Source organism: Lepus europaeus, chromosome X (genome assembly GCF_033115175.1).
Source record: "Lepus europaeus isolate LE1 chromosome X, mLepTim1.pri, whole genome shotgun sequence".
Classification (NCBI taxonomy): domain Eukaryota; kingdom Metazoa; phylum Chordata; class Mammalia; order Lagomorpha; family Leporidae; genus Lepus; species Lepus europaeus.
In genome coordinates this window covers 96,060,286-96,084,377 of record NC_084850.1, presented here as the reverse complement: position 1 = coordinate 96,084,377, position 24,092 = coordinate 96,060,286, and the positions used below count along the sequence as shown (strand labels likewise).

Sequence of the window (24,092 nt, the reverse complement as noted above, 5' to 3'; positions counted from 1 at the left end):
ACACGGAGCCAATATTTTTCAAATAAGTTGATTTTTTAAAAAAATCAAGATAGTCATTATAGAATAAACAAAAACCTTTCATAGACTTTCTTACGTTTTTATTCTGAATACATATGATGTCAGTGTACCTTACCTTTTGGTGTTTACAGCCTGTAAATGCTTTACTTTGGTCATATTTGAGACAGCAGTGAATATGAGCTAGTCCCCTACCCGTCCTGGGAGAGAGACTTAGACACGTAGTATAACAATACTGTATGTAAGTAGCACTGAGAAAGAAGGGGCTGTAGGGAGTATTGGTGTGGAAACTCATATAAATACATTCCTCCTAGAGGGACCTGGAGAATCAAATACTGACGGGGATATAGAATGGGGAATAGAAAAATCAAATGGAAAACAGGAGGAAATGATTGCTAAATAGGGGGTAGTAAACAGAAGAGAAGGAGCTATGTATAGCAAAATGGAAAGTTGGGGGGGGGGGCGCAGACCGGCAGGGACAGAGACCCCCTCTGGAGGCGGAAAGAGGCAGGACCACTTCCGGCCGGGGGTGGGAGGGGGGGACAGGCTCAGACCTCCGGAGAGGCTTGGAGAGAACGGACGCCTTCTGGACTCAGGAGAACGAGGTGAGCTGAGGTGGCCGGCGTTAGTGAAGACCCCGTGGGGGCCTCCAGGCTGCGGCTTCGACGTGCTTAACTCTATACGCCCTTAAGGTTTAGAGAAAACCTACTGGGAACCTGGGACCTAACCACATCGAAGTGGTTATTTATGGAGGTGTCTGAACCTGGCTGGCATGGAAGAGCGGAGGGAGCATAATCACTTACGGACATGGAAAGGAGAGATGTGAACTCGTTTCGGGTGTAGAAAGAAGGGACGCAGACCCAGTTGGGACCGCAGAAAGGAAGGATCGAGAAAATGTTCAGGCGGTAGCAAGAAGGGAGGGGTCCCAGTTCGGGAGCGAGATAGGAGGTGGTAGGACTTCGTCCATGCTGGAGAAAGGGGGCAGGACCTGGTTTGCGCTGCAGAAAGAAGATCGGGACCCAGAGAAAGGAGGGGACAATATCCTTGTGGAGCAGCTAAAAGGGCCAGGCTCAGGAAGGAGAAGAGGTGCTAGGACCCGGTTGATTGTGGTTTGCAAAGGGAAGAGACGGCACTTGGTAGGGTTCGAGAACAAGGAATACACAGGTTAATGTCGTTGGATTTGGGGGTGGGGTATCCATGTTGCAGAAAGGGCGGGGCCGGGCGCTTGCAGACGTGGAAGGCGGGGAAGCGGTGTTAGGGAAGGGGCGGTACAGAGACGTACTGCAGAGCAGAGGGAGGGGGCTTATTAAGGGAAGAGGAGGTTCGGAGTAGTACTGCAGAGCGGAGGGAGGGGGGCGTATCGGGAAGAGGCGGTGCGTGGCTGTACTGCAGAGGAGAGGTGGGCGGTGTTGGGGAAGGGGCGGTGCGAAGCAGTACTGCAGAGCGTAGGGAGGGGGCCGGTGTTGGGGGAAGGGATGGAACGAGATGTGATGCAGTTATAAAGAGTGGGTCAGAGGTCAGGGCCGAGATGTTCCGTGGCTCTGAGAGCGGGGGCGTATGTGGGAAGGAGCTGGTTAGACTGTCCGGTTCCCCAAGGCGCATGCGTGCTGAGTATCTTGACGAACGGGTTCTTTCGGAAAGTGGTGGGCCCGAGCTGGGGGGCCTCTCGTCGTTGCGCATGCGCACTATCAGTTTGCAGTAGGGGGTGTGTGTAAGGTAAAGAGGCGGGATCCTCAAATGGACTTGCCATCTTGGAGGCAAAAGGAAGTAGGGCTTCGAAACAGATGGTCTGGGTTTCTAGGTATGAGAACTCGAGAATTGAAAGGTTTGGGGTGCAAGGGTAGATGAGATTCCTTCACCCTTTAGGAGAGAGTAGCACATCTGATGAGTCTCCCTCTCCCTCTTTCTCTCCTAACTCAGGCTCAGCTGTTATTCGGTCTCCCGAAAAGATGGATAGGAGAAATGAGTATGGTTATAGAATGTCCCCATTCCAGGTGAGGCATCTCATTTGCTTTGTCCTGAGTTCACTGAGTGCTTTTGAGCCCCCTACCACTCTGTATTTGCATAATTCCCTGCCTAATCTGTCTCACCTCTCCATTCTGCACGGTGAAGGGGGAGGAGAGGAAACCTGCCTGACTCTGTCCCCTCCCCCCCTCCCCTTTCCCCACCCCTTTCAGTCATTCACTGCTCAGAGGAAGGGGAAGCCTTTGTGGGAAATAGTGGGCAGGAGGGAGGGCAGATGGCCCAGAGGATTGTAATCCTAAGTGTGTAGGGCCCTCTGCCTCCCCCTGGGAGCCTGGGGCTTCCCTTTCCTCCAGATGTACAGACTGAGACCACAGAAGAGGACAGTGTCTTACTGATGCATACTTTGTTGGCGGCAACCAAGGACCCCCTGGCTATGGACTCACCAGTTGCCAACCGACCTAAGAAAAGCAAGACCAAGAAGACCCCTATTAAAGTTGTTACTAAGGTCACACCTCCAGTCCCATCTGCCAGTGAGATTGCCACCCACAAACCAAAAATAACTTTGCAGGCTTTAAACCTGCCAATCATCACCCAGATCAGCCAGGCTTCAGCTACCACTGAAGCAGCCAATATTCAGGGTCCTTTAGTCAGTGCTCAACCTAAGAAAGCCAACAAGACAAATAGAGTTACTGTCAAGGCAGCCCAAAGTTCTCAGTCTTCAGTTGGCAGTGAGACTGTGACCACACAGCTCAAGTCACCCATACAGGCCCTAAGTCTACCAGTTGTCTCACAAAGTATCCAGGCTCCAGTAGCCAGTGAGTCAGCCAATTCCCTGAACTTGATAGCTTCTACCAAGCCTAAGAAAGCATCCAAAGCTAAAAAGGCTGCCAACAAGGCCATGACTAGTGCCACTGAGATCTCACAGGCTCTAACTGCCACCCATACTGCTACCACCCAAGGCCAGATTATCAGTGAGACAACTAATATCCATGCCACAGCAACCTCCATCCGAGCCAAGAAAGCCCCCAAAGCTAAGAAGACAACTTCAAAGGCCACAAATACTGAACTTGAGCATGTGGAGGCTCCACATATCACTGAGGCAGCAACCAGGCAGACTGAGACCTCAGTCGCAGCTATCCGGCCCAAAAAAGCCAAAAGCAAGAAGGCTGCCAATAAGGGCTTAAATTCTGCTGGTGAGATCTCTGAGGTCCAGCCTACTACTCATATGGTCACAAACCAAACCTTAGCAGCCACCCTTCGAGTCAAGAGAGGGTCTAGGACTCGGAAGGCAGCTGCTAAGGGTCGGGCACTTGAAAGCCAAACTCCGATTGCTGACCAAGGGACCCAAGCCAAGACAGCCACCTCTCAGACCAGCATGAGTGCCCTTGAGACTCAGATTGCTGCTGCTGTCCAGGCCCTGGCAGATGACTACCTGGCTCAGTTGAGTCTGGAGCCCACAGCCAGGACCCGAGGCAAGAGGAATCGAAAGGTGAGATCTCTGATATCACTATCCTTAACCTTGTGCTGCTTTTCTGTTCTTATCCTTCTAGTTTGTTCACTTCTTCTATTTAAATGTTTACTGAGCCTTTTTTTTTTTACTTTAAATCAGTCCCTGTGTTCAGGTAAGCTGTGGGAGATGCTGAGAAGAATATAGTGTCTGCTCACTGGCAGTTCAGAGATTGCTGGGGAGGAAAGGTATCCATCTATACACATAGCTGAAATTTGTATATAATTTATCTTGTATTTACATAGTAGTTACCTTGTGCCAGGTTTTGTACTGGGTACATTTACACAGGTAATATCTTTATGTCTTCAAGGTAACTCTTACTAACTGGGGATCAAAGGTCCCAGTTTTACAGATAAGCAAACTGAGTCCCAAAGAAGTGAAGTGACTTGAAGTGAAGTGGAATCCAGTGTTGGCTAATGGAAGAGGAGGAGCCCCAGGCCCTGCCCTTGGGTTGCTCCTGGCCTGCAGGAGGGATGACACTCCTGCCTGGAAGACAGTGAAAGACAAGCCCAGGACTCAGGGTGGCCAATGGCAGGGTCAGTCCTCACTATAGGGGTGGGGCTAGGGGGACTTTCTGCAGGAGGCAGAGTGAGGAGACAAAGCCATCTCTTGCACCTGGTGATTTGAGACCTTCCTTCTTTCTGATGATGAAGTTCAAGCATCCAAATGGAGATGAGAGAAGTAGCAGTAATTACAGGCGGATCCCATGGGGCCGGAGGCCTTCACCTCCCAGAGATGTGGCCATCTTGCAAGAAAGGGTAAGAATGCAATGCTGCCCAATTTCTTTTTTCTTCCTTATCAGTCCTCTGCTTTACCATGCTTCCAAGTTTTCTGGAAACATTGAAATCTCTGCATCTATTCCTCTTCTTCCAGGCAAATAAGTTGGTGAAATACCTATTGGTTAAAGACCAGACGAAGATCCCCATAAAGCGCTCAGGTAGTGTCCCACCAACCCTCCTTCCAGAGCTCACTCCACTCTCTTGATACCCTATAGCCTGTGGAGGGTGTAACTGTTTACTTTTATGGTCTTCTTGTTCTTTCATATCTCTACCCTTGCCCTCCTCACACTCCATCATAGCTGCCATTTCCCATGAATGCAGTTCAGGGCTTTGTCTGCACTGACCCCTGAGGGCTGGCAAAAAGGGCTACTGGTCTGTGGTCCCTGCTCAGCCCAGCTGCAGCCACCTCTCCCTTCCTGCAGACATGCTGAAGGATGTCATCCAAGAATATGATGAATATTTCCCAGAGATCATTGAACGGGCAAGCTACGCTCTGGAGAAGGTGAAGGGGTAGCCCTGGGGGATGGGCACAGTGCAGAAGCTTTGACTCAAACAAAAGTGCGTGTGTACCATCTAGGGGGGACCAGGCAGATACCTGCTAATCCAGCCCCATGACTGTGCAGATGGTGCAGCCCCAAGACTGTGCGGTGGTTTAGGGAGGGGGCATGGATGAGCTACAGATCACACAGAAAGTTCTGAAAGCACAGCTGAGACCTAAGCTACCCAACTTACTCCTGGCTTCAGTCTGCTGCTGGGCGCATCCTGTTGTATTTCAGATGCTTACCTCTTATCTCCCTATATTCCCATTAGTGACAAAGATGATGTTGATATTGTTAGTATGCTTGTTGTGTATTTAATGTGTTTGGAGCACTTGGCTATGTGCTTCACTTGCATTATTTTACTGATTTCACATACACAACCCTTAGGTACACAGGGAGTTGTGGGATGCCAAAGAAGCTGAAATTTGTGATTTCACAAGCTGTTCTTTTACTTGGCAGATGTTTCGAGTCAATCTGAAGGAAATTGATAAGCAAAGTAGCTTGTATATTCTCATCAGCACTCAGGAATCATCTGCAGGCATATTGGGAACGTAAGTTGGGACAGGGTTGGGATGGAAAGGGAGACTTTTAATTTTGGTGGTGGTACCATCCCTTCCCTGTCCTCTTCTCCCCACATCCTCTTAAGAGAGTTGGGAAATATAGGGTGGAATAAGCCACTGTTGCAGCTCCTGCACATAGTTGGAGTTCTACTTGTGGTAGTGGTGCTTGGTTGTGATTGACTGAAGGATGATGTAGGAGCCCGGGATAGAGCATTTTCACTTTCAGGTTTGCTTTCTCTCCAGAAGCTTCCAAGAAAGCAGCCTGTTACTTTTTGTGTCTTCCTGCTGAGTACTTGGTCTGGCCTTGGTAGAATTGCTCTTAAGGGAGGGCTTCCTGATGTGGGTAGATCATGATGCTGGAAAGGCAAGAAAAGGTTGGATGTGCTTCTTTATACATCTCTGTGTGATGCTTACTCCCTTGTATGGTGAGCTGTAAGGGGAAAAAATGTTGGCCCTGCCTTCAAAGAGTACCTAGTCTAAATATGAAGGCTAGACTCATTTCTAGACGATAACTAGTCCATTCAAGGAATGACCAAGAATGGAATCATGGCTTTGATGTAAAGTCAGATGACAAAATCACCATAGACACATATGAAAGAGATCCTGCCCTGACCTTGCCTCCTTACTGCATAGATAGGGAAACTAAACCCTGCAGGGAGCAGGGAACTTTCCCTAAGTTATGGGTTGTGTCATCAGTGGGGCTCTGCCTAGAAACAGATCTGAAAGAGAAAAAGAGGGCTCAGTCTGCGTGCATATGTTGTGCAAGGCTGAAAGGTACATTCGTCCATCTTCTTGGCAATCTGGGGAGGAATGATGTGATTTCCCCACTTTACTGAATAGGAGACCCAAAGTTTACGAAGCTGAATTCCTTGAAGCAGATTGGGCAGAATCTTCCCCTATCTGAGGAATCTGGGAGAGTGAGCCTAGTCAGCTGGCTGGTGTGTCTTTTGAAGATGGTTACTGGACATAAATCTTCTCTGTGCCCTGTTCCCTTAGGACCAAGGATACACCTAAGCTGGGTCTTCTTATGGTGATTCTGAGTGTCATTTTTATGAATGGCAACAAGGCCAGTGAGGGTGAGTGGCGGGGCACGCAGCTGAATGGGTGGCCGGGGTCTGAATTCCGTGTGTTCATTTTCGGCCCTGTCTCCTCTTGCCTCCCCCTGCAGCTGTCATCTGGGAGGTGCTGCGCAAGTTGGGGCTGCGCCCTGGGTATGATTGGGCTCTCTCAGCGCTTGCTGTCCGTGTTGTCCTTTGGCAAGAGAGGACGGTCCCAGGATTGCAACCGCCTGGTGGTCTGGTGGCGCGGGCGGAGGGTGCTGGGCCAGAGTTCTGACCTCGGTGGATGGGAAAATGATTCTGAACTCTCTGCTCCCTTCCTCCCCTCTTTCTTCTGTTATAAGCTGAGATATAAGACCTTCAGGGAACCCCTGACAAAGAACCATCTGGCCTCTGCTGCTTGCTTCTAGTGGACATATGCTCACTACTTTCTTTGCTTCACTAAGACTGTCCCATGTTCTAGAGAGGCCTGTTCCATGCTGGGAAATGCCTCTGCCCTCATCTGGGCAGTTCTGATCTGTGTTCATAGATTATTTTTCCCATTGTCAGGGTGAGGCATTCGCTTTTTGGGGAAGTGAGGAAGCTCATCACAGACGAGTTTGTGAAGCAGAAGTAAGTGGTGTTTGAGGCCTTTGTCTGGCCCTGAAGTGTTCTGGGGATACTGGTCTGGTTCAGAAAGTGTTCAGTCAGTGCTCTTCTTATACTAGCTTTAGAGAGATGGACATCCTGTGTCCTAGAATTTTGCCCTATCTAAAATTTCTATAGTGGACGTTTCCTGGACTGGACCAGACCAAACACAAGACCCTTGGGATGGGGTGTGCTCAGAGCAGGAGGCCTGAAGAATGGCTCCTCTGTTTACAACACACCCAACAGAAATCTGGGTTTATTCCTCACAGGTGGCAGAATACTTGGGCCTTCCTGTGACTCAATACCCTATACATGCCTTTCTTGCAGCATCTCAAGTGACATTTGCACAGGGCCAATGGGAAATGGTTAAGTATGGAGGCCAAGATCATAAACTGTGTGGGTGATTCTGGGTTAGAAGATCTTAGAAGTTCTTCTCCAGGGGCTGTTCAGTATTTGCTTGGAGGAGATTGCTCCGGGGCCTAGTGTTCAGAAAATTAGGGTTTTGTTTTGTTTTGCTTAGAAGCAAAGTTTCATTTCCTTTTTCAAAGGTACCTGGAGTACAAGAGAGTCCCCAACAGCAGACCACCTGAGTATGAGTTCTTCTGGGGTTTGCGGTCCTACCATGAGACCAGCAAGATGAAAGTCCTCAAGTTTGCATGCAAGGTAATAGGAGAGCTGCCTGAGCTTGGCATATTAAGGGAATGGGATGCCATTGGCTGGGACATACCATGTGCAGGAATAAGCAGGTATAGGACAACCTATGGTTCATATATAAACATATGAAACCTCATTTGTGTCCCAGAATGCTGCTAGATTATATACACTTTACATAGTCTGATTTGTTCTTCATACCTTGTATTAGTCAGCTCAGGCTGTCATAACAAATACCATAGACCAGGTGGATTAAAAACAAATTTATTTTCTCACAGTTTTGGTGGCTGAGAATCCCAGATCAAGATCAGGCAGGGTAGGTTTCTGACCTAGGCTCTTTTCCTCGCTTGCAGATGGCTACCTTCTCACTCACTATGTGCTCACATGTTAGAGAGACAATGCAAGCTCCCTAGTTTATTTTTTATAAGGATATTAATTTCTGTTGGATCAGGGTGCCACCCTTGTAACCTCATCTAATTGCCGTTACTTCCATAAAGGACTTACCTACAATTACAATCACACTAGAGGTTGAGGATTCAACAGATGAATTTTGGGGAGGCACAAATATTCAATGCATCATTTCCCACATTATAGATGAAGACACTTAGGCTCACTGAGGTTAAGTAACCTGTCCAAGATCTTATAACACCTAAGTTACCAGAGCAGAAATTAGATCTCAGGACTGATCCATGATAGAGTCTCAATAAATAAAAACTCATTAAATTTCTTTGCTACTGGTATTATACAAACAAGGGATATTTTTCTTAAAATTATTATCATTCCCATTTCAGGTACAGAAGAAAGATCCCAAGGACTGGGCTGCTCAGTATCGGGAGGCGGTAGAGATGGAAGTCCAAGCTGCAGCGGTGGCTGTGGCTGAGGCTGAGGCCAGGGCTGAGGCAAGAGCGCAAATGGGGATTGGAGAGGAAGCTGTGGCTGGGCCCTGGAATTGGGATGACATGGATATTGACTGCCTAACCAGGGAAGAGTTAGGCGATGATGCTCAGGCCTGGAGCAGATTTTCATTTGAAATTGAGGCCAGATCCCAAGAAAATACAGATGCCAACACCAACATCGACTTCAGCAGAGGAGCTAGCACCAGGTCTAGTTTCAGTGATGGTGCTGGTGTTAGCTTCAGTGGTGCACCCAGTCCCAATGGTGGTTTCAGTGGCGGAGCTGGCATTACCTTCGGTGGTGCACCCTGCACCAGTGCCAGCTTCAGCGGTGCAGCCAGCTTTAGCTTTGGTAGCATACCCAGCACTAGCAGTACTTTCACTGGTGGAGCCAGTATTAGCTTTGGTGGTGCACCCAGCACCAGTGCCAGTTTCAGCAGTGCAGCCAGCATTAGCTTTGGTGGTGTACCCAGTACTGTCACTAGTTTCAGTGGCGGAGCCAGTATTAGCTTTGGTGGGGCACCCAGCACTAGCACTAGTTTTAGCAGCACAGCCAGCATTAGCTTTGGTGGTGCACCCAGCACTAGTACTAGTTTCAGTGGTGGAGCCAGCATTAGTTTTGGTGGTACACCTTGTACCAGTGCCAGCTTCAATAGCGGAGCCAGTTCTGGCTTTGGAAGCACACTCAGTACCACCACTGGCTTTGGTGGTGCACTTACCACCAGCACCAGCTTCAGCAGTGTGCCTGCCACGAGCACGGTCTTCAGTGAGGCACTTACCACCAGCACTGGTTTTGGAGGTACACTCAGCACCAGTGTGTGCTTTGGTGGTTCTCCCAGTTCTGGTGCCAGCTTTGGTGGCACACTCAGTACTAGTATCTGCTTTGGTGGCTCTCCTACCGCTAGCACTGGTTTTGGTGGTACACTCAGCACCAGTGTCTCCTTTGGTGGCTGTTCCAGCACCAGTGCTGACTTTGGCGGTACATTAAGCACAAGTGTCTGCTTTGGTGGCTCTCCTGGCACCAATGTGAGCTTTGGTGGTGCACTCAGCAGTGCAAGCTTTGGCGGTGCACTCAACAGCAGTGCCAGCTGTGATGGTGCACTCAACACAAGTGCCAGTTTTGGTGGTACCGTCAGCACCAGTGCAAGCTTTGGCAGTGCACTCAACCCAAATACCAGTTTTGGTGGAGTACTCAACAGCACTACTGGCTTTGATGGTGCACTCAACACGAGTGCCAGTTTTGGTGGTGCTGTCAGCACCAGTGCCAGCTTTGGTGGCACACTCAACACCAATGCTGGCTTTGGCAGTGCACTCAACAACAGTGCTGGTTTTGTTGGTGCCGTAAGTACCAGTGCCGGCTTTGGTGGTACACTCAACAGTGCTGGCTTTGGCAATGCACTCAACACGAGTGCTGGTTTTGGTGGTGCCGTAAGTACCAGTGCCGGCTTTGGTGGTGCACTCAATACCAGTGCCGGTTTTGGCAGTGCCATCAGTACCAGTGCTAGCTTCAGTGGTACACCCAGCACCAATCCCGGCTTTGGCAGTGCATTCAGCACCAGTGCTGGATTCAGTGGGGCACTTAGTACCACTACTGACTTTGGTGGTAGTCCCAGCAACAGTATTGGCTTTGGCGGTGCTCCCAGCACCAGCATCAGCTTTGGCGGTGCTCATAGCACTAGCCTCTGTTTTGGTGCTCCCAGCACCAGCCTCTGCTTTGGCAGCGCATCTAATACCAATCTATGCTTTGGTGGCCCTCCTAGCACCAGTGCCTGCTTTAGTGGTGTTACCAGTGCCAGTTTTAGTGATGGACCCAGCAACAGTGCTGGTTTCAGCTTTGGCAGTGGGCTAAGCACCAGTGCTGGATTTGGTGGACTGAGCACCAGTGCTGGCTTTGGTGGCAGCCTGGGTACCAGTGCTGGCTTTAGTGGTGGCTTAGGCACCAGTACTGGCTTCGATGGTAGCCTAGGCACTGCTGCTGGCTTCAGTGGTGGACTAAGCACCAGCTCTGGCTTCAGTGGCGGACTAGGCACCAGCACTGGCTTCGGTGGCGGACTAGGCACCAGTGCTGGCTTCGGTGGCGGACTAGGCACCAGCGCTGGCTTCAGTGGCGGACTAGGCACCAGTGCTGGCTTTGGTGGCGGACTGGTCACCAGCGATGGCTTTGGTGGTGGACTAGGCACCAATGCTGGTTTTGGCAGCACACTTGGCACCAGTGCTGGCTTTAGTGGTGGCCTCAGCACCAGCGATGGCTTTGGCGGTGGGCCTAATGCCAGCTTCGACAGAGGACTGAGTACCATCATTGGCTTTGGCAGTGGTTCCAACACCAGCACTGGCTTTACTGGCGAACCCAGCACGAGTGCCGGCTTCAGTAGTGGACCCAGTTCTATTATTGGCTTCAGCGGTGGACCAGGCACTGGTGCTGGCTTCTGCAGTGGACAAGGCACCAGTGGTTTTGGCGGTGGACCGAGCACCAGAGCTGGCTTCAGCGGACTGAGCACCGGAGCTGGTTTTGGCAGTGGACCGAATAGTGCTGGCTTCGGCAGCGGACCAAGCACTGGTCCTGGATTCGGCGGTGGACCAAGCACCGATGCTGGCTTTGGTGGTGGAGCCACCAGCCTTGGTGCCTGTGGCTTCTCCTATGGCTAGTGAGATTTCAGGTAATTGCAATATTTCCATGGCTAGGGCCCACAGGGATGGGTATAAGGGCTGAAAGATGTTGTAAGAAACTTTGAGTTGGAAAAACAGAGTGGGAATATGGGGCAGTGAAGGAAGTGTAAGTAAACAGTATATGAGATGCTAAAAATGTGTTTGTTTGGTGTTTTGTTTTTAGGTTTATTCCCGATGTTTACAGAAACCGCTCATGAACTACAGCAGTCCTTTCCATGGAGCTAAGTAATAGCTTTGGAATCTTTGTTCACACAGCAGTCTAAACAGCTATTACCAATCAGCTGAGGGTGACACACTATGAAAAACCTATTTGCTGTTCCCGCTTTATTGTTCGCTTTCTGTGTGCTGTCATATTTTGGTATCAGAGTGACATTAAATTTGCAAAATTAATTTGAGTTCATTCTGTTGTTTAATTGTACTTACATGGTTGTGAGTAACTCTTTGGGTTTACAGAAGAGCTAAAAAGATCAGCATAGCCCTCGAAGAAGCATGGGGCTGCAGCTAGAAGGCAAACATTTCTTCAGTGGTAGAGAGGCTTGGGGAAAGCATGTAAGGCCAGTGCATAATGATTAGAGCAAAAATATGGAAGGGGAACTGCTGGAACAGATGCAAAGGAAGAGGGTTTTGAATGGTAAGTAGAGATCATTTTGAATCATTTACATAAGAACAGAGGGATGGGGGTAACTGGAATTGGACACAGGAACAAGGGAAAGTCTTTTTGGTACAGGAAAAAAATTGAGCATTTTGTATAGACTGGGGCCAGAGCCATAGACAGGGACAAAAGATACATATTGGAAGAGTTGGGAATTTATTGTAGCCCATCTGTAAGAAGGTGGGATGGGATAGGGTTCCAGAAAATAGAGGGAGGCTGTGTCTTTGAACAGGAATGAATGGTATCTGTCAAAGCAGATGAAAACAAACATGCCTTAAGCAGCAATCAGCAGTCCTGTAATAGATCCAAAAAAGGGATATAGATTATACAGGGTTTGGGCCTTGCTGGGTGGTTGTGATGGAAGGACAGAGAATAAAGGCAATGAGTATATTAATCTCTCTTTACCAGCTGGGTTTCTGATTCCTGGGCCATTTTAGATGCATGTAGGGTGGCTGAGGAGATGGACTATGGGATCCAAGTTGGTTAGAGATGGAAGAATACTCTAGAGGGAAAGGACTGATAGATTGGGAGACAATAGAATAATCGAAGGATATACTCTTGATGCAGTACAAGAATAAATATTGTTCATTCAGATGCCACATGCATGCCTAGTAAATGGGCAGTGGTCAGATAATGGGATGCATGTATTCAAGAAGTCAGACCAGGGAGATTATACCAAGGTCCATGAAGTTGGTGGCTGAGTGGGAGATGGTTGGAGTTAAGGGGATTAGGGGATTGGGAGGCCAAGATATTTGTTGGGTCATTCACATGGACCATGAAATCACTCAGAATGGCAGCAAATGTTGAAGAAAGGAGAACTTACCACAAGTGCCAGATGCTCTAAACTTCAGGATGAAGGTGGCATTTCCTCAGCTACCCTTTCCACCAAGGAACAAGGCCCACAGATATTCACAGGGAGCTCATTTTTGCAGGTGCTACTTGAGGACATCCTCATAGACTGAGCAAAGGAATTAGATAAAGATCAAGATAAGGTTCTTGAAAACAAGGGAGCCATGACTGCTTCATTTCTTTCTGTAGGCAGTAAGAGAAGTCTTTATTGATTACAGAATAGGAATTAAGAAAGGAAGAGCTCCATCCAGAGCTAGACAGCTCCGTGAGTGTGGCCAGGAATTGAGACCTATTTTGGAGCTCCCGAGGACTTCTTCACTGGAAGCAGAGCTCTCTTAGTGAGGCCAAGGCAGAGTCTTCTCGTGCTGGAGAAGAAGAGCAAGGATAGAAGTTGAAAGGGCAGAGGCGTTTTGGTCTCCTGGAAAGGGCTCAGTAGTGGGCAGGGACAGTGTCCAGGGCTTCCTGAGGTTCCCGGGTGACATCCACATTCTGAGAAGAGAGAAAGCAGAATTAATAGGAAGGAGTCAACAGTTTGGCACCCCAGTCCACCAGCCCTACCCTCCTTGTCTTCACAGCCAGGTTCCCATCTGAGGCAGGCCTGAGGGGAGTCTCAGTCTTAAGCCATTTTGGCAGTGGTCGCCCTAGTACTACATCGATATGGTGTCTCAGGTCTGGACTGTGGTTGCTGCATTTCTGGGTGCTGGTTGTTCCATCTGATAGTGGGAAACACTCTGGCTCTGAGGAGCTGGGGTGACCTTTCTTTGGAAAATGGATATTTGCACCATGTGCTGTGTCCATAGCCAGCTTGGGATGGAATCCCTCACCTACCTCAGGCTTCTCCCGGTGTGTGTTCACAGCCTCTACATTCAGGTAGATGGACTCCACTTTGCAGCCTCAGAAAAGAACAACCCATCTGTCGGTAAGCTCCCAAGGTAAGCACAGGTCTTCCCTGAGGCATCCCCCACCCCTCAGCCCCATACTGTCAGATTGTGACTGCCCTGCAGGGAAGGGAGTTAAGATGAGCTGTGTGGTATGTGGGACAGACGCCAGGCCTAAGAGGCACTAATGGGGTGGGGGCCCCCTCCCAGCTCTGCCTCTGTCTCAGAATTCTTTGAACTTCAGTTGCTCATCTGTAGGTGGGGATACAGATGAGAGAATATGATCTGTGTGGCTTCCCCCGACTCACACGGACTAGGAGCCAGCAATCTAACCTATGATATTATGGAGCTCTGTGGATCATCCAAGCCATGTTGGTGCTGAAGAGGTGGGAGAGCCCTGGGGTCATTGCCTTGGGTGATCAATCCAAGGCAGGTTATTTAGAGGATGGTGTGTTACCAGAACTCCAGAAGTGTGGAAGGTTACAAGGGAATATGAGGGAACCTGAAGTAGGAAGGTGCATCGCTAGGGCTTGGGGCTTCCAGAAGAGGTCCAAGGCCCATTTAGCTCCAACCCCGGGGAAGTCACTTTACTTCAGGCTTCTGTATGCCATTCTGCTCCATTCACACCCCATAACAGATCTGATTCTGTCCCTTCACTTCTCACTTATGTCAAGAGGGATTGGGAGATAAATTGCTCTGGTTGGTCTATCAGCTTTTTCTTCAATATGGCCCCAGCATACAATTTGCCTCTGGTCCCCTTTGGGAATCCCTCCTTCAATGGGTTGGAGTTCTATGCTTAGTGCTCTTGCAGGGACAGAGAAAGTTGGAACTATGCTTCAGACTTAGAAGCCATCAGAGTACTTTCCTGTTACTTAGGACCATGAGTCCCACCTGTACCAGGACATCCACCACATACCCAGGTAAACTCCCCCAGAACTCTCCTGGGAAAATGATAGGCTCTAGGGATATGCTTATTGCCTCTAAATGCCTTTTCTGGGATGAGGGCGGGGGACACTCACCATAAGCCACAGGTGTGAGTTTGAGCACCGTGTGCAGAGGGCACTTGAGATAGGGAAGCTCATCTGGAAATGAAGAGGAAGCAGCCATCAGAGACAGGGTGTGGGGCAGGCACACCCTCCCCAGGCTCCAGGGTTGTTGAGTGCTCCCCCTGCCACTTTCCCTTCCCAAGCTGGATTGTACAAGGGGCCTATCCCCTACAGTCTGCAGGTGGGAGAGCTGAGAGCTGCTGGAGTGGGGAGGGGAGAGCAGGAGCAAAGGGACTCTGAGGAAGGGTGCAGATTGGGGGTGGGGAGGGAGGCGGGCCCTGGGCTGCCTGTCCCACGGATCAGGAGACTGCAGCTGCGTCCAGGGTGGAGACCCCCCCCGCCCTGAAGTCACACAGCAGGAAGTGGCTGCATGGGGACCAGACCCCAGGAGGCTCCCTGGTCAGAATGCAGGCTCAGGGCCCCACCTCCCTTCACTGACCCTGAACAGCACCGCAGGCTGCTTCCCCGCCCCTGAGGATCATCCTGAGCTTTCCAGCCTGTCCCCCAGCCCAGCCTCCTGGGACACCAGGTTGGGCCTCCATCCTGCTCCTCCCCCACTTGGTCCTCATTGTCCTCGACCCTGGGCGAGGGCTCTTGGCACACAATCTCCCTTGTCCATGTGAGGAACAGACTCAGAGAAGGGAAGCAATATGCCTGGGGTCTGTGATCCAACCGCACCACTGCCTCAGCTGGAGACCTTGGTCCAGTCCCTTCTTTCCCTAATCCTCAGTGTCCCCATCTCACAGGCCAGGATTGGATTAGATGTAATCTGAGGGTACCCTAGCTCTGAGGATCTGTGGGTTTGCATTTCCAGTCACATCACATCTTTGGGCCTCATTTCATTACTTGCTTGAGCAATGAGGGGTAAGAACATCTGCCTAGCCATGCCCTGTCTGGCTGCCAGATGGCATGGCCTATGTGGAAAGCAGGTAGGAAGCAGAAAAAAGTGGGAGCTGCCTGTGTCCCCCACTCAGTATATGAATATCTGACAGGAGAGGGCCTCTGGCATGCACCTGGGATGAACTCCTATCCCTGACACTCTGAACTCCATGATCTTGGGCAAGTCACTTCACCTCTCTGAGTCTCCATTTCCTCATATGGACAAGGTAGTTTGTAATGCCTGCCTCAGGGTCTCAAAAAATTGCCCTGAAAACAATACAGATATGAACAGATCAGAAATCTATCAGCACAAGGAACCCCATCACACATTCCGCCACCCATTTCCAATGAGGAAACTGAGGCCCAGGCAGAGGAAATGGCTTGTCCAATGACAAGTTCTCAAGTTCCCTGGGTTCTGATTCTGGAAGACTCCATATGTCAAATACTCTTTATTTTGAAACTAACATAGGAGAAAAGATACAAGACTACAGAGCATTGAAGGCAGCAAATATAATTTTGCAGGGTCTTCAAACATCCTCAAAATGTCATGGAAATGCTAACACTTCATACCCACATGAGAAATGTACTCTCACACTTACAAGTGATACAACAGTCTCTTCCCAGACCACCTGTCCTTGTTTCCAGAACAGTGTATGTAGTCAGGGTGTAGAGATGTTGTAAATACAATGTCTAGATCTTTAAAAAAATAAATTACTATTTGGGAAAAAAATGAAAATATCACTATCTTGTGGAAACCATTCCTACAGTAAAGACAGAAATGTATGGCCAAGATCATGAAGCCACAAAAGGCACTGCCACTTCCTGATACAGCATGTTTCAGAGAAATACTAGCTCAGCTTTTTCAGGTGGAAGCAGACTTAATGCTAGCTTTGAAAACATTCAAAACATGAGCTCAGAATAATACTAATACTAACAATAGCAGCTAACACTTATATAAATAGCTCATAACTGTGTCATGAACTATTTGTTCTAAGCTCTTTGTATTTATTATTTAACTAAACTTCATCATCATCTTCCCCATGTTACAGATGCAGAAATTGAGGCCAGAGAAGTTAAGGTAATTTACCAAAGATAGTATGTGTTAGAGGAAGAATCTGGACCCAGGCATATTTGTTCTAGATAAAGTTTATTTACTAAAGTTTAACCACTGATATATAAAACCCCCAATTGCCAATGTTAGAGTCTCAAATCATATCCAGATCCCCATACTAAGAACCGAGAGAATGTGGTACCTGAACTTTTATCCAAGAAGTAGGCCAAGAGGCACCGCATGACAGCCTGGTGGCAGATCACCAGTACGTTCTCTTGCCGCTCTAGCTCCATTATAACTGGCTCCAGACGCTGAACCAGATCCTCATAGGACTAAAGGTGAGGGAAAAATTTGGAAAAAAAAGGGAGATAAGGGACATTTTCTCTGAGAGGAAGAAATACAGACTAGGAATCAGGGAAACTTGGTTCTGGGGTCAGTTCAATTGTTGACCCAGTAGTATGAACTCAGGCAACTCTCTTCTTTTCCTAGGATTTCAGTCTCTCATCTGTTAACTGGAGAGCAATCAGTACTGTAGAATAAGTAACAATAACAACAAAACAACTCCCTACTACAAAATGTCTTCTTCACTGTATTGAATATAGGACTCCAAAACAAAGAAATCCTTGAAAAAAAGAGTGAGTGATAAGTGGGCATAGAAGCCCGGCTTCACTGGAGGATATTTCCCAATCAGTAACAAAGAGGTTTGAGTTTTTTTTTATTTTTTTTTTATTTTTTATTTTTTACAGGCAGAGTGGACAGTGAGAGAGAGAGACAGAGAGAAAGGTCTTCCTTTTGCCGTTGGTTTGAGTTTTAAAAACCTTGTAGATACAGGAAACAATGCCTTAGATGTGCAAAAAGAGTAGGGTGTTGGTACAGACTCTCAGATAAATCTGAGATGCTCCAAGGACAAATATTTACACCCTCAATATAAGTGCAAACTAGAAAATGTCCCTCTACAGGCAAAGGGAAGGAACAAGAGAATGTTTCTGTCTCTCTGTGGCTCTTGATAGAAATATTAGGAAAAGCCTCCTATAAGAATTTATAACCACAAACCTTCTCTCAGGTGGGTTAGTGATTCAGAATTACATTACCCATGTGGTTTGAAAAATGTCATCCTGGGGGTTTAATAAAAAGTAGTCCCAAGTCATTAGCTCCAAGGAATGCCTTGGAGAAGCAAATAGAAGTTCTCAATTCTTGTTGTAGAGGTTCCCAAGAGATAAATTCTTGCCCAACTCCAACTCACATAACACATAAGGAAATAAGTTACCATGAGAGAGAATAAGGAGAAGTATCAAGTAGAAAACCCTAAAAACTCAAGATAAAGGATATACAATATATAGTAAGTATGTTTGAAATCTTTGAAGAAATAAAAGGATAAAAATGTTAGGAAGAAACTAGGCACTATCAATTATGTAATGTAGATTTGAAGAAAAAGCTAAACAGAATTTCAGAAAAATATAATCATTAAATTGATAACCCGGAGATAAATTTAAGTGTGATCCAAGATGGCTGAATAGAGACACACCTACACTAGCCTCCACCATAGAGAACCACAACAATAAAGGAAGGGCTGAGTTTCCCAGAGATTGGCTGAGGGAAAGCTTTAGTAAAGAAGTCATGGGAACTCTAAACAGCACAGAGACTCAGAAACCCAGCAGAGAGAAGAATAAAGCACACCACAGCTCCTTGCTGGGAAATAGTAACTGGACAGGCCTACAATCCCCACGGTAGCTATAGACGGGCAGGTCCAACTACAGGAGAATTCCACAGTTCTCATAGGCTTTAAATCGACTTTAGAAAGCTGATTGGCATCCAAGCAACTGCTTTGTTCCTAAAAAGGAACCCACACTGCCTCCCATCCAAAGCTCCCAAACCTGAGCATCTGCAGTACAGCTGCTCATAAACACTGTTCTATATTAGGGTCAGCAAGCAGCCCAGTCACTACCAGAAACCCCCAGAGGCAGAGCCGGGGCACTTCACAGGACAAAGAGCAGGTCTCTCTGCATCCTGAAGCTGCAGAACTGCTGGTCACAAGCCCCAGAGCCATGATTACTCTGAGATCTAGGGATGTTCCCCCTTTGCTTCTTGGGTCTCGGCACCAGTAGTAGCCAATACACAAGCCCAGAGAACAAGATCTGAGCAAAGCCCCTTTTGCAGCTCTCAATACAGGGTGTTGGGTGACCACAAAACAAGCCCTAGCATCACCCCTGTGTGCCCTGCGGGTTCTCAGGGTAGTCATTTCTGTGTCCTTGCAGCTATGGGACTATGGGTATTGGTGCTATGCTCACACTCACTGGTGGGACCTGGAGGGGCCTATCTTCATTTCTTTGCTTCAGGCTGGCTGCTGCCAATCCACAACCCTTGGCATAACATGCATTTCCATGAGAAGGACCCTACCACATCCTTAAGCTATAACATACACTTCCATAAGACTTGGGTAAGGACCTCCACCACATCCTTAAGCTCTGGAACTGTGACTAATGATTCTGTAAGTCCCAAGGACACCTATGCACCCTCATGGAGCCTCAGGAAGCCCTATCTATATTCCTCTGCTCCAAGCTTGCACTTGCTCGTGCACAGTCTGCAGTATAACCTACCACAATCCTGTGGGATCTGGGTAAGTTACCTTCCAAGTCCAGCAGCACTGGGACTATGCTGATTCTAAATGTCCCAGGGATACTAGTGTTCACCCTGTGGGGCTAGGGGAAAGCCCTATCTGCATCCTGTCAATCCAGGTTTGTACCCACTAGTGCTTAATCCCCAGCATAAACTGTGTTCACCTCATATGGTCTGGGTAAGGTATCCTCTGAGTCTAGCAGCTCTAGGACAGGGATTATTGGAGTTATATTCCACAAGCTATCTGAGTGTACCTTGTGGGACCTGGGGGGGGGCAATACCTGCATTCTACTGTTATACACTTGTACCCACCAGGGTGCAATCTCTAGCATAACCTGTGTGTAAAATGTGGACTGGGGTAAAGTTTTCACTGCATCCTACAACTCTGGCACCGTGATTGTGGGCTCTACAAATGCCAGAAACACCTGCACTTGCCCTGTGGGACCTGGAGAAGGCCCATCTCCATTCCACTGCTTCAAATTCACAGCTGCCAGGGGACAATCCCCAGCATAATATATACTTTTCCTGTGGGACCTGGGCAAGGTATCCTTCCTATCCTGCAGCTCCAGGACTGTAACTATTAGTACCATATTCTCAGAGTCATCTGAATCCACCTGGCAGGACCTACTGTAGTGGAAAAACTTCTTGCATTCCACTACTCTAGGCCTACATCTGCCAATGCACAATCCACGGTATAATCTGTATTCATTCCATGGGACCTGAGCAAGGTCCCTTTCACATTGTCCAGTTTTGGGACTGGGGCTTTTGATATTTTAAGCTCCAGTATCACCCATACCCATGCAGCAGGACCTAATAAAGGACCCATATGCATCACACAGTTCTAGGGCAACAGTTATTGGTGCCACAAGGCTTTCCTAGTGGGACAAGGGATTACCCACTCTGTCTCATAGCATCGGTAATGTGGCTACTGTTATCACAAACTCCAAAGTATTGATAACCAACTCCCTAAAGCATGAAGATACAAATTTTTGGAAGCTCATGCCCACTTCTAAGCCATAATATTACCTCCATGAACTGCTGCAGACTAGACAACTGTGGTGCTCATAGACACTGTTGGCATTGGATATACTTCTGTGCTTACCAAGAATCAAAGCTGGACGCATTATAATACCCAATTTGAAAACATATTACACAGCTAAAAAGTAACAGGGTATTGGCACAAAAACACATAGATCAATGGAACAGAATAGAGAATTCAAAAATTAATCCATGCACATATAGCCAACATATTTGTCAAAGGTGCCAAGGACATACACTGGGGAAAGGATAGTCTTTTTCATTAATAGTGATGGCAAAACTGGGTATACATATATAGATGAATGAAATTAGATCCATACTTTTCACCATGTAGAACAACCAACTCAAGATGGACCAAAGATCTAAAGATAATACATGAAACTATGAAATTGCTGGAAGAAAACACAGGGGAAACACTCCAAGACATTGATGTAGGTAATGATTTTTTAGATAAGATCCCAAAAGTGTAGGCAACAAAAGTGCAACTAGACAAATGGGATTTTATCAAACTCAGAAGCTTCAGCCAAGCAAAGGGAACAATCAACAGGCTGAAGAAACATCCAATAGAATGAGAGAAAAGATTTGCAATATATATAATCTGACAAAAGATTAATATCTAGAATATATCAGAAACAACAAGCTCAACAAAAACAACCAATCTGGTTAAGAAATAGGCAAAGAACTTAAATAGACAAATCTCAAAAGAAGAAATACAATGACCAAAAAATGTATGAAAAAAATGCTCGACATCACTAGCCACCAAATCAAAACTATGAGATATCACATTACCGCTGTCACATGGCTATTATACAAAAGAGAGAGTAACAAATGCTGGAAAGGGTGTGGAGAAAGGGAAATTCTTTTTTAAAAACAATTTATTTATTTATTTGAAAGAGCAACAGAGAAACAGAGGAAAATACAGAGAAAGAGATCTTACATCTTCAGGTTTACTCTCCAAATGGCCATTACAGCTGGGGCTGGACCAGGTTGAAGCTGGGAGCCTGAAACTCCATCCAGTCTCCCATGCAAGTGGTAGGGGCCCACATACTTGGGCCATTCTCTATTGCTTTCCCAGGTACATTAGCAGGGAGATAGATTGCAAGTGGAGCAGCCAGGAATAGAACTAGTGCTCTAAAATGGGATGCTGGCACCACAGGTGGGGACTTAACCTGCTGCACCACAATGCCATACCCAAAGGGAAACTATTATACACTGTCGATGGAAATGGAAATTGGTATAGCCACAATGGAAAACAGTATGTAGATTTCTTAAAAAATCTAGAAATAGAACTACCAAATAATCTAACAATCCCATTATTGGGTATATACCCAAAATACATGAAATCATTGAATGAAAGAGATACCTGCTCCTTCATGTCTATTGCAGCACTATTCACAACAGCCAGGATATGCAATCAGCTAAAGTGTTGATCATCAGATGAATAGATACAGAAAAGTGGTATGTATATACACAATAGAATATTATTAGGCCATAAAAATACTGAAATCCTGTCATTTGCAGCAAAATGGATGGAACTGGAGGATATAATGTTAAGTGAAATAAGCAAAACACAGAAAGACAAACATTGCATGTACTTTCTCATATTTGGGAGGTAAAAAAGCCTCAGACTGAACACAGAGTAGTGATTACTAGAGGCTGGGAGTGGTAGTGGGAGATAGAGGGAATTTGGATAATGGGTACTAAATGAGAGTTAGATCAAAGGAATAAGTTCCTAGTATAACTCAGCATAGTGGGAGACTACAGGTAAAAGTAACTTAGTACTATTTTATGAACTAAGAGAAGAAAGAAGCTCCAAGCTTGCAATAATAAAGCAATGTTAAAGAAGGGGAAATACAGATTGCCCTTATTTAATGAATAAAGATTATATTCTTGTATTGAAAAGTGACAATGTTGCCTGTAAAGATAAACTTTGGTACAACAAATTTTGAAATCCATGTATATGTGGAGTCTTCAAAAAGCTTGTGGAAATGTGTATTATTAAAAAAAAGACTATGCATGGATTTCAAAATTTTCTGTACCAAAATGAACTTATCTTTTAATTCCATTTTTTCATGAACTTTTTGAAGTACTGTCTTATATCCATATGATGGAATACTCAGAAGTCTTTAAAAGGACAGAGACAATTTTAAATATAACTGATAAGGAATAAGCTATTAAGAAATATTTTGAAAAATCAAGTTATAGTATAATGATTAGAACATACTATTCTTTGGATAAAAATAAAAGTGAGGTGAAATCTACATATCTTGAGATATAGTAATCTTAATTTATTTTATAGCTTAGGAAAAACAAAAGAGTAGTAAAGTAACTTGTTCACAGTCATAGAGTTATCAGCTATTTCTGAAAAGACTTATGATAGCATAATATGAATAGATACTTGTATAGAAGAGAATTGGAGAATTGAATAACAGGGATGAAAAGAATTACTTTTTCCTGTATTGCTTTAGCAAGTTTTGTGTTTTATATCACATGCATGTGTGTGATCTCCTTACATAAATATGTAACTAAACAAAGGTGGATAATTCAATGCATGGGGTAAACATATATTAGACGTGATTTAAGGAATAATAGAAATTTGGAAGATAAAGCTGAAGAAATTACTTAGAACACAGCAAGGAGATAAAAATAGAAAAATAAAGAAGTAAAAGAAGACATGAAGGAGGTGGCAAGATTAAAACACATCTAATTATATTTTCAGAAGGAGATTATGGAGAGAATATAAGAGGAGAATTTTTAAAAATAAAATATCTGAGGGGCCGGTGCTGTGGCGCAATGGGTTAACGCCCTGGCCTGAAGCACCGGAATCCCATATGGGCGCTGATTCTAGTCTTGGCTGTATCTCTTCTGATCCAGCTCTCTGCTATGGCCTGGGAAAGCAGTAGAAGATGGCCCAAGTCCTTGGGCCCCTGCGCCCACGTGGGAGACCAGGAAGACGCTCCTGGCTCCTGGCTTCGGATTGGCATAGCTCCAGCCATTGCGGCCAATTGGGGAGTGAACCATCAGATGGAAGACTTCTCTCTCTCTCTCTCTCTCTGCTTCTCCTTTATCTGTGTACTCTGACTTTCAAATAAATAAATAAATCTAAAAAAAAGCTAGACCCAAAAGGATAAATATCACTTTAAAAAAAATCTAAGAGTTTTTCAAAATTGATAAAGAATCCTAATCTCCAGCCAATTCCAAGCAAGATAAATAAAAAGAAACTAATATCTAGACATATGAGAGTGAAACATAAAGGGAACAAAGATGACTAAAAATAGCTGGAGAGAAAAGAAACAACAATTAGAACAAGAGTAAATTTCTTAGCCACAATAGAAGCTAGAAGACAGTAAACATAATATCTTAAAAGTGCTTAAAATAAACAAGTCAATTAGAATTTTATACTCAGCCAAAATATGATCTAGGATTGAGGACCTACTCCCACCCCAAGGTTATTTCTATGCCAAAACAATGGCGAGTTTACTATCAACAAATTCTCACTAAAGAATCTTCTAGGGGCTGGTATTGTGGTGCAGCTCTTGGCTGCTACATCATTGGTATCCCATGTTGGAGTCCTGGCTGCTCTGCTTCCAATCCAGCTAATGTTCCTAAGGCAGTGAAAGATGGTCCAAGTATTTAGGCTCCTGCTACCTATGTGGGAGACCCAGACGGAATTCTGGGTTCCTGGGCTTCTATCTAGCCCAGTCCCGGCATTGTGGCCATTTGAGGAGTGAACCAGTTGGATGGAAGATTTGTGTGTGTGTCTGTGTGTGTGTGTCTTGCTCTCTCATTCTGCCTTTCAAACTGAAACATAAACAAACAAGA

At 46.3% G+C, this 24,092-nt stretch overlaps 2 protein-coding genes and 1 non-coding gene across 4 annotated transcripts in view; 2 read left to right on the top strand and 1 right to left on the bottom strand.

The window, feature by feature from the left end:
- Window positions 1-584: 584 nt before the first annotated feature.
- Window positions 585-11,578, top strand: TRO (trophinin). Its single transcript, XM_062183449.1, has 16 exons — window positions 585-620; window positions 1,936-2,009; window positions 2,288-3,469; window positions 4,141-4,245; window positions 4,361-4,424; window positions 4,689-4,768; window positions 5,265-5,356; window positions 6,362-6,441; window positions 6,534-6,576; window positions 6,973-7,035; window positions 7,599-7,713; window positions 8,493-8,895; window positions 8,986-9,610; window positions 9,728-10,500; window positions 10,561-11,251; window positions 11,425-11,578. The coding sequence occupies exons 2-15, from the start codon at window positions 1,965-1,967 to the stop codon at window positions 11,238-11,240; spliced, it is 4,350 nt and encodes a 1,449-aa protein (XP_062039433.1). The 5' UTR covers window positions 585-620; window positions 1,936-1,964; the 3' UTR covers window positions 11,241-11,251; window positions 11,425-11,578.
- LOC133753924 (small nucleolar RNA SNORA11) lies at window positions 7,236-7,364 on the top strand. The gene has a single exon (XR_009865154.1). It is a non-coding gene; the product is annotated as a small nucleolar RNA SNORA11 (small nucleolar RNA).
- Window positions 11,579-12,960: 1,382 nt separating the features above from the next.
- The window catches only part of PFKFB1 (6-phosphofructo-2-kinase/fructose-2,6-biphosphatase 1), a 63,173-nt gene continuing 52,041 nt past the window's right edge, over window positions 12,961-24,092 (bottom strand). Inside the window, exons 11-14 of one of the 2 annotated variants that reach the window (XM_062183892.1) lie at window positions 16,819-16,948; window positions 14,660-14,722; window positions 13,591-13,655; window positions 12,961-13,251 (exon numbers count right to left, since the gene is read on the bottom strand). In XM_062183892.1, the coding sequence (XP_062039876.1) occupies window positions 13,192-13,251; window positions 13,591-13,655; window positions 14,660-14,722; window positions 16,819-16,948 (318 nt within the window). In that variant the 3' untranslated portion in view covers window positions 12,961-13,191. The remainder of the gene's footprint in view (window positions 13,252-13,590; window positions 13,656-14,659; window positions 14,723-16,818; window positions 16,949-24,092) is intronic. The other variant, XM_062183893.1, reaches the window with a different exon arrangement.

Coding starts and splice junctions, on each gene's coding strand:
- TRO (XM_062183449.1), top strand. CDS start 1,965: ATGGATAGGAGAAATGAGTATGGTTATAGAATGTCCCCATTCCAG. Junction 9,611..9,727: donor GTCTGCTTTGGTGGCTCTCC/TGGCACCAATGT, acceptor TGGTGGTACCGT/CAGCACCAGTGCAAGCTTTG. Junction 10,501..10,560: donor TGGCTTTGGTGGCAGCCTGG/GTACCAGTGCTG, acceptor ATGGTAGCCTAG/GCACTGCTGCTGGCTTCAGT.